The sequence below is a fragment of the Olea europaea genome, unplaced genomic scaffold (assembly GCF_002742605.1).
Source record: "Olea europaea var. sylvestris unplaced genomic scaffold, O_europaea_v1 scaffold3172, whole genome shotgun sequence".
Taxonomy (NCBI): Eukaryota; Viridiplantae; Streptophyta; class Magnoliopsida; order Lamiales; family Oleaceae; genus Olea; species Olea europaea.
In genome coordinates, this window is record NW_019250530.1 from 5665 (window position 1) to 15766 (window position 10102).

The 10102-nt window shown below is 46.6% G+C and overlaps 2 protein-coding genes across 2 annotated transcripts in view; both read left to right on the plus strand.

Annotated features, from left to right (window-relative positions):
* The first annotated feature begins 1501 nt into the window (after positions 1-1501).
* The window catches only part of LOC111385476, a 21676-nt gene continuing 13075 nt past the window's right edge, over positions 1502-10102 (plus strand). Inside the window, exon 1 of the mRNA XM_023009866.1 lies at positions 1502-3068. Coding sequence (XP_022865634.1) covers positions 1581-3068 — 1488 coding nt within the window. The 5' untranslated portion in view covers positions 1502-1580. The remainder of the gene's footprint in view (positions 3069-10102) is intronic.
* On the plus strand, positions 3978-5827 carry LOC111385477. Its single transcript, XM_023009867.1, has 2 exons — positions 3978-5407; positions 5511-5827. Exons 1-2 carry the CDS (start codon positions 4054-4056, stop codon positions 5690-5692), a joined length of 1536 nt encoding a protein of 511 aa, XP_022865635.1. The 5' UTR covers positions 3978-4053; the 3' UTR covers positions 5693-5827.

The window sequence follows — 10102 nt, forward strand, 5'->3', positions numbered from 1 at the left end:
GAGGTACCCACTTCTCCTATTATTACTTCCATAGCTCCTATTCCCACAGCTACTACTGATGTACCCCCTGAGCCGACGCATATGAGTTCTCCACCATTGAAGACACACACAAATGGTACTCAATCAGCGCAGGGATCAGGTACCGGGACAGTTCCTCAAACCACTCTTGCACAGGGGTTGTTGGCTGAGATCAGCTCAGAGCGACATAGTGTCAAGCATATGCTGATTGATCACTTTAAGAAGGACCATGGAATGAAAGTTGGATCTACCATGAGATTTGCTATTGAGGACTTGGTTTTTAAGCTCTTTGGAGAGGGACCTTCTGTGAGTAAGACTCCTACGCAGACACCTTCACCTAGTCCTTCTATCACAGCTCCTACACACAATAAGGTGAAAGAACATATACAGAGAGACATGGATGGCATGAGCCTTGGAAACTGCATGCAAAATGCGGAAGACGATGTCCCTACAGCAAGCAGGTCAATCTCCCACGATTCAGATGTCGTAGCACAGAACCCTAAACCCTAAACCCTAAACCCTAAACCCTAAACCCTAAACCCTAAACCCTAAACCCTAAACCCTAAACCCTAAACCCTAAACCCTAAACCCTAAACCCTAAACCCTAAACCCTAAACCCTAAACCCTAAACCCTAAACCCTAAACCCTAAACCCTAAACCCTAAACCCTAAACCCTAAACCCTAAACCCTAAACCCTAAACCCTAAACCCTAAACCCTAAACCCTAAACCCTAAACCCTAAACCCTAAACCCTAAACCCTAAACCCTAAACCCTAAACCCTAAACCCTAAACCCTAAACCCTAAACCCTAAACCCTAAACCCTAAACCCTAAACCCTAAACCCTAAACCCTAAACCCTAAACCCTAAACCCTAAACCCTAAACCCTAAACCCTAAACCCTAAACCCTAAACCCTAAACCCTAAACCCTAAACCCTAAACCCTAAACCCTAAACCCTAAACCCTAAACCCTAAACCCTAAACCCTAAACCCAAAACCCCAAACCCCAAACCCAAAACCAAAACCCAAAACCCTAAACCCAAAACCCAAAACCCTAAACCCTAAACCCAAAAACCCAAAAACCCAAAAACCCTAAAACCCTGAACCCTAAACCCTAAACCCCTAACCCCTAACCCCTAAACCCTAAACCCTAAACCCTAAACCCACCAACACTTTCTCTCTCTACCTCCAAAACGCTCTCCCTTCTCTCTAGAATGGGAGAAACCCACCAAAACTCCAATAAACCCGATCCACCACCAAAACCACCGGATTGCACCACCCCAAGTGGTGGAAAATCATCACCAACAACGACCCAAACACATCCTATAACACCAATATCAAATTCATCCCCCAACGCAATAGATCTAAGTTTGAAAAATCATGGCACGAATCCCAAGGTCGTCGAAACACCCACTTCTGATTAGAATTTGGACATGGGATCATCACCAATGAACTCAGAAGGCCCAAAAACCCCTAGGGTGGTGTCCTCGACGTCCAATTTGGCCGAAATTGAAGCATTGGAAAAAGTACAGCCCGAAACTGATTTTGAAATTAATTCTCGTACGATGGTCCAACAGATACACGCGCCAGATATTCAGAATGCCCATGAGATGGCGAACCTTCGGTCAAAAAATCACGGCAATCGGAGGTCGGACGCTCCTGTTACGGCACCAAACGTAAACGGGAAGTTTGTCGAAAAATTGCAATTTTCGGCCTCTACGGTTCTCACCTCGGGAAACGCGCCTGACCGCGTTATTCAACATGAAATTCCGCACAAGGTTGTTGAAAATCATAAATTTCTGCCTCCGGTTGATTTTGGCCGGAAAACGGAGCCGCTAGCGGCCGGCCGGCGGCGTCCCGGCGGCCCTCCGGCAACTTTTGATCAGAATGTTCTTCCAGTTAATTTGAATCCATTTTCATCATCGGTTTTTCCACATGAGGCCCATACAGTGCTCAATCAAGGCCGAAAGACATATGCTACTGCAGTTTCTAGCCGTCCGGGCCTATCTCAAGCTGAACGGAGTTCACGGAAGTCGTTTGCATCGGTTGTACAGGGTATAGATGACTCTTCCACTGCTGGGTTTCCTGCTAAAGAACCCTTTATACATATGGGTGAGCCGGCAATAGTTTTGACTGAGTCCGAGGAGGCTACACTCGCTGATCCTTACAAGTATACACTTGTGGGGAAATTTCCACATCGCAAGCCAATCATGAGGAAGGTACGTGAGATTTTTTCTAAGTTTGGGTTCCATGGTTGTTTCGAGGTGGGACTGATTGACACAACACACATTCTTATCCACCTTACACATGAGGAGGATTACAGCAGGCTTTTTCTTAAACCTTCATGGTATATTGATGGTTGTCCGATGAGAGTCCTTAAGTGGACATGCGACTTTACACCTGAGCAAGAGACTCCGATAGTTCCCGTATGGGTATCGTTCCCTCTGCTTCCAGTACATTTATGTGCGAAGGGGTTCCTTTTCGCCTTATCTGGGGCAATAGGAATGCCCTTGAGAATTGATGAGGCCACCACCGACTTGAGACGACCTAGTGAGGCAAGGGTGTGCATTGAGGTGAATTTGGAGCATAAGTTGCCCGACAGGGTTTGGATTGAGCGTGCTGGTAACCGTGGCTTCTGGCAGACAGTTATCTATGAGAAGCGGCCAATTTTTTGCTTTTCTTGTAAACACTTGGGTCATTCTTATGATCAGTGTACTACAGTTCCTCCTCCTCCTACAGTTGTTGTGCACCCCCCTGTTCGGCCCCCTATTACTAGGACTGATAAGGATAAGGGCAAGGTGACGTTTGTGGAGCCAAAGAAGCAGTGGGTTCCAGTTTCAGCAGTGCCTTCTGTGCTTCCCACTACTACTACCGCAGTTGTGACAGAGTCAGAATCTGCATCAATAGTTCCAACCTCTACTCGTATCACAGTTGATCCAGAGGTATCTCCGTATTTTCATTCAGTTGCTGAGCCTACTCCAAATGCTCCTATCGAGGTACCCACTTCTCCTATTATTACTTCCATAGCTCCTATTCCCACAGCTACTACTGATGTACCCCCTGAGCCGACGCATATGAGTTCTCCACCATTGGAGACTCACACAGATGGTACTCAATCAGCGCAGGAATCAGGTATCGAGACAGTTCCTCAAACCACTCTTGCACAGGGGTTTTTGGCTGAGATCAGCTCAGAGCGACATAGTGTCAAGCATATGCTGATTGATCACTTTAAGAAGGACCATGGAATGAAAGTTGGATCTACCATGAGATTTGCTATTGAGGACTTGGTTTTTAAGCTCTTTGGAGAGGGACCTTCTGTGAGTAAGACTCCTACGCATACATCTTCACCTAGTCCTTCTATCACAGCTCCTACACACAATAAGGTGAAAGAACATATACAGAGAGACATGGATGGCATGGGCCTTGGAAACTGCATGCAAAATGCAGAGGACGATGTCCCTACAGCAAGCAGGTCAATCTCCCATGATTCAGATGTCGTAGCACAGAACACCATGAGATTAGACGCACCTACGACTAGTACAATGAGATCAGATGCACCCGCTTTTCGCCCGACATTCAGTGCACCACCATCTGAACAGTTCTTATCACCAAAGCAGGCTCCTACACGCAGGCGAGACCCCTCTCCAACGAGTGAGCCAGACATCGCAGACTACTATGATCCGAAAATGTTTCAAACCAGACGCATGACTCGATCAATGTCTATGTACTACCACCCGAAGATTTACCCTCGGGAATACCCTTGAGTACCTTTCATTAGTTTTTGTTCGTGTCTTGTTTAGTGTGGTTTCATTTCATCTTCAAATATTTGTTACAATTTACATTTGCTGGAGGTCAGGTCCATGCCCCCCTCCTCTATTTGTTTTCCCGCTTTTCATTATATAAAATAAACCACACTAGTGGTATTTGCTTAAAAAAAAAAAAAAAAAAACCCTAAACCCTAAACCCCTGAACCCTAAACCAACCCTTACATTTTCTCTCTAGAGATAGGTGATTTTTGGAGATTTCTAGTCGCCCAAAATGGAACCCCATCCGGCTGCATTCCGACCACCATGGCCACCGGATCCGACCACCAATAGAACCACCTCACTCCCCTCTATAACCTACACCCAACCGCCGGCAATAAACTCGCCGGAATCTGATGAAAATCAAGCCCAAAACCCGAATCTGCCGCAATGTTTCTCTGTCGGAAATCACTGTTCCGGTGATACCCACGCCGGCGCACCACTGCCGGTCGATAGATCTCTTCCAGACGATCACAACCATGGTCGCCGTTCATCATTTGGAGCCTCCAATCGGCCGAAATTGCATCAGAAAGTTCCGCCTGAGCTGCCTGCCGAATTTCAATTTTTCGGTGTCTCCGGTGGGACCCACGGTCGCGGACCACCGGCGGTCGGTAGCCCTCCTCCAGACGATCACAACCATGGTCCCCACTCACCATTTGGAGCTCCCAATCGACCGGAATTGCACCTGGAATGTCCGCCTGCGCTGCCTGCCGAATCGCTGCCTCCCTTTCAATTTTCCGGCGCCACCAGTGGGACCCACAGTGGCGGACCACCCAATTTCTACTCCTCTCATCATGGGCAACATCCACATCATATGGGTCTTCATCAATTTTACCCCAATCTCGCAAATCGAACGGATTCAATCCATCAAGGTCAAAAGTCCGATTCTCTCTTAATTGACCCCACAAATGTGTTCGATTCTGCAATTAAACGTGGGGTAAATGAAATTCAAGCCCCAAATACTCTGGGTAATGTTCCAATTGCTGAGATTACATCATTAGTTTGCCGAATCTTGGAATCAAACGATGTTCTTCACACCTCTAGCGCTGCTGGTCAGATTTCTTCCATTTCTGAGCATTATTTGAGAAAATTGACACCTCCAATGAACTCAGAAGGTCTAAAAACATCAGAAGGGACTATCAATTCGATCGAAAATATTACATTGGATTTTGTGCCAAAATGCACACAAACCGAGGCAGTTGGTACTGCTGTTTCTGGGCAGAATTCTGCATTTTTGACACTGCCATCATCTCCAGAGCATATGAAAACCTTTGGTGAGACCATTGCTCCGGCTGAAAATGATGGGAAATCTGCATTGGGAATTGTGTCAAGTGGCACACATATCGAGGCAAATCCTTCTAATGTTTTTGGACCTCCTTTGATCCCAGGAACTGCACCACTGGCTCCAAATCATGGAAAAACTCCAAGGATCAACACTTTACCGCCTAGTACATCCCAAACTGCGCGTACCATCAACGCGCGAGTCCCTCCTGCACGTAAGCAACCCCCACCACCACGTGCAGCACCACGAGCCACTGCAACTTCCACAACTGCTCATTCTGGTCCAAAATCTTATGCTGCAGCAGTTGGTAATGTGCCAATAGTTTCTCAAGCATAGAGGAGTCAAAAGAAGTCCTTTGCTCAAATTCTTCGAGCATCACAAGAATCTACTGACCACAAGCTCATTTCTAGGGACCCTTTCATCCATCATGGTGAACCTGCAGTTCTATTCACAGAGGCAGATGAAGAAGTCTTGGCTGAGCCATACAAGTTTACTCTTGTTGGCAAATTTGTGCACCGGAGGCCATCTATGCTTAAGGTACATGAAAACTTTTCTCGCTTTGGTTTTTGTGGTGATTATACTATTGGTCTAATTGATGCCACACACATTTTGATTCACTTGGCGCACGAGGATGACTATGCACGGTTATTCCTCAAACCACTGTGGTATATTGATGGTTCCCCTATGAGAGTCTTCAAATGGACTCCAAGCTTTAGTCCACTGCAAGAGACCCCAATTGCTCCAGTCTGGGTATCCTTTCCACTTCTACCTATTCACTTTCGGGCTAAGAGCAGTTTGTATGCTATTGCTAAAGCTATTGGCCTTCCGTTACGTATTGATGAGGCAACATCTGATCTTCGCCGCCCTAGTGAGGCTAGAGTATGTGTGGAGGTTAATTTGGACTACGATCTCCCTGACAGAGTTTGGATTGAGAGGGAAAAGATCGATGGCTATTGGCAACAAGTTATATATGACCAGAAGCCAGAATTTTGTTACAAATGCAGACATTTTGGGCACTTAGAAGTTCAGTGTAAACTTGGCATAAGACCAGCACCACCTCCTGTTGTTGAGCCTATCCCTAAACCTATTATCCCTGCTAAGGATAAGGACAAGGGAAAGGCAATTCAGGGTGAGCCACGTCAGAGGTGGACCCCAGTTCGCAGAGAGCAGAAGAAACAGCAGGCTAGCACATCAGGTGCACATGTTTCCCAAGCAGATCAACCTATTGTAGCCCAGTCAATTGCATCCATAGTAGACACTGCTTCAGTTAATCCTCCAAGAGTGCAGTCAGTAGCTCCAGACAATATTGCTCCTTTGAGTGCCATTACACCAGCCTTGGCTCCATCACAGCCTGTTATTCATGTTGACAGTGATTACACTAACCCCTTGGCTCACGACATGTCTCGGCGAACACATGATTCAGAGGCTACAGATAGAGTTATCAGACAGCTTCCCGGTCCTACACCTGGCCGTACTGGTAATCCTGCCTCCAGCTCTCCACTTGTTTGTCAACAGAACATTGAAGCTTCTATTCCTTCAGTAGAATCTGATCAGTCAGATACTGAAGCTACATCACAGATTGAGGTCCATCAGCAGGGTGTGTTCCGTAGGTCTTCTGCTGAGGATTTACTGGGTATGGCTGGTAGATCAGAGGATGACGGTTTTGTCCGAGTCACAAGAAAGAAACACCCACGTGCTACTGATACTCCACATCCGAGCAGACGGATCACCAGGAGTCAGTCACATGATACCTCTTCACATTCTCCATCCCTATGAGTGCCATCATTTGGAATGTGAGAGGTGTAGCTAGTGTAGCTACTCGTCGGCGCCTGAAGAAACTTATACAGCTTCATCAGGTTTATCTGTTAGTTTTACTGGAGCCCTTTGTTCTACAACACAGCTTTGCATATATTCGACGTTACCTGCGCTTCGATACGGGAGCTCAGAATGAATCGAATAAGATTTGGTTTTTCTGGAACTCGGGGACTAATGTTACTATTATTGTTGATCACCCCCAGTTTCTTCACGTTAAAGTTGAGGACCCCAGACTAGCTCTTCCCATCTATTTTACTCCAGTTTACGCTTCTTGTGATGCTTCTGTCAGGAGGGATTTGTGGGCGGGTCTTCACCACATCTCCCTCGATATGGAGGACCCTTGGATAGTTGGGGGAGACTTTAACGTTATTACTCATGATGGAGAGCGCACGGGTCATAATACTCGTGATCGAGGCACTACGGATTTTTCTGATATGATGTTGGACAGTGGTCTAGAGGATGCAGGTTTCCTTGGGAATCGATACACTTGGACCAATGGGCGGGTCAGGAAGAGATTGGATAGAGTACTCATTAATTCTTCAGCTGCAGCATTTTGTCGACAGCTTACAGTGAAGCACTTGAACAGGACTTCATCTGATTACTCACCTTTACTACTTCAGTGGACTTCTGATGATGACTTGGGGCCTAGGCCTTTCAGATTCCTCAACGTTTGGACCAAGCATCATGATTTTTTAGCATTTGTCTCTCAGAAGTGGTCACTCCCCACTCATTTTGCGGGGATGACTGCTCTTTGGGAGAAATTCTTTAGGATGAAACAGGGATTGCGCTGGTGGAATCGACATGTGTTTGGAGACATTTTCCAGCGAGTGAGGGATGCTGAGGACAAGGTTGATGAGGCAGAAATTGTATTTGACAGTGACCCTACACCGGAACATCGTGACATACTGCATCAGGTTCAGGCAGCTTTGAACCAGACTTTATCTATTGAGGAGGGCTTCTGGAAGCAAAGGGCTGGCTCACGTTGGGTATGTGAAGGAGATCACAATACTCGATACTTCCATGCGATGGTTCAAGGACGCCGTATCAGATCGCGTATTAGGTCCATCAAGACACAGGCAGGGGAAGTCTTAGCTACTCCTGCTGATATTCAGACCTCGGCTATTGATTTCTACCAGGATCTCTTATCTACTCCTCCACAACCTTTGGAACACATCCGTTCTGATGTCATTCCGAGGCTTTTGACGGAGGATGATAATTTGGCACTAAATCGCCCCCCTTTGATTCATGAGGTACGGGAGGCAATTTTCAGTATTGATGCTGACAGTGTCGCTGGCCCGGATGGCTTCTCATCCCTATTCTTCCAGCATTGCTGGGATATTATTCAGGAGGATGTTTACAGGGCGGTATTGGACTTCTTTGATGGTGGTCATCTTCCACGGGGTTTTGCTGCTACTTCTATTGTCTTGCTACCTAAAAAGGATGGTGCTTGCAGATGGACTGAATTCAGGCCAATCAGCTTATGCACAGTGTTCAATAAGATTATTACTAAGCTTTTGAACACTCGGTTGAGTACACTGCTACCGCGCATTATTTCCCCTCCACAGAGTGGTTTCATCCCAGGCCGTCTGATTGGAGATAATGTTTTATTGGCTCAGGAGCTTCTCTACACTTTGGATGATAGAGTGCGAGGGGGAAACACTATGCTGAAGTTAGACATGGCTAAAGCATATGATCGCATGGACTGGGGCTTCATTTATTCTGTATTGGAGGCATTTGGATTTGATCAGATCTGGATTGACAGAATCAGGCGGTGCATTTCGGAGTGTCGTTTCTCCGTACTCCTAAATGGCCGCCCATGTGGCTTTTTTCCCTCCTCACGAGGACTCAGACAGGGTGATCCTATCTCCCCATCCTTGTTCATCATTGCAGCAGACTACTTCTCACGTTTGCTCACTCAGAGGTTTCAAGAGTATCCCAGTATGTGTTATCGACATGGAGGTAGTGCTCTTGTCTCACATCTCTCATTTGCTGACGATATGATCATCTTTGCCAACGGTCAGAAACAGTCTATCAGGAGGGTCTTAGACTGTTTGGAGCATTATGAAGGAGTTTCTGGCCAATTGGTGAATAGAGACAAGAGCGGTATTATACTATCCAGACGGGCATCCACTAGTCAGACCAGACGACTAGAGATTTTGACGGGCTTCAGACATCAACAGCAGCCTTTCACTTATTTGGGTGTACCCTTATTCAAGGGGACTAAGAGGAGCTTCCTTTATGATGACCTTATCTAAAAGATAAGGGATAGGATATCAGGCTGGCCTCACGATTACTATCGCCTGGGGGTCGTATTACATTACTGAAGTCAGTACTTTCTTCCATACCTTTACATCTTCTTCAGATTATGCAGCCGCCCAAGACAGTGCTGAAGAAACTTGAGAGCATCTTTGCCCGATTCCTATGGGACTCTAAGGATCAAGCACGACGTCTACATTGGAGGAGTTGGAAGAAGATTTGCCTTCCTACTAATGAGGGAGGCCTCGGCTTTAGGAGATTACAGGATGTGGTGGACACCGTCTCCATGAAGCTCTGGTGGTTGTTCCGATCTCAGAGGTCACTTTGGGCTCAGTTTTTACTGGGCAAGTATTGTAAGGGGATGCATCCTTCACTTGCAGCAGTTCCCAGTTCAGCTTCCCCTACCTGGAAGAGGCTGAAATCAGTTGGGCCACGGACGGATCCACACATTGCTTGGCACCTTGGAGCCGGTCAGATTTTCTTCTGGCATGATTGTTGGATGGGCGAGACCACGTTGGCATCCCTATTCCCCCACACACAGCACACATCTGCGAGGGTACAGGATTTTTTTGATGACACTGGGTGGGATTTCGGACGGTTATTACAGGCCCTTCCTTCTCACATGGCAAGACAGATAGGGGCGATATCTTTATGTGCAGATGCCCCGGACTGAATTGTTTGGAAAATTACTTCGGATGGTGAATTTACCACCAAATCAGCATGGCAACTAGTCTATTCGGGTCACCAGCCTCAGGACTCATATCGACTGCTGTGGAGCTCTATTTTGCCTGCCACTATTTCATTCTTCTGCTGGAGACTATGGAAGGATCTCATTCCAGTAGATGTTGTTATTCAGAGGAGAATTGGATGTCAGTTGGCTTCTCGTTGTCAGTGTTGTTCCGAGATTGAGACCATCAATCATATTTTCACG

What these genes read in the sequence shown, in the direction of transcription:
- LOC111385477 (XM_023009867.1), top strand. Translation starts at nt 4,054, where the DNA reads ATGGAACCCCATCCGGCTGCATTCCGACCACCATGGCCACCGGATCCG. An exon ending in ATCTTATGCTGCAGCAGTTG is followed by an intron (nt 5,408 to 5,510) that starts GTAATGTGCCAA and finishes GCTCATTTCTAG; the next exon opens with GGACCCTTTCATCCATCATG.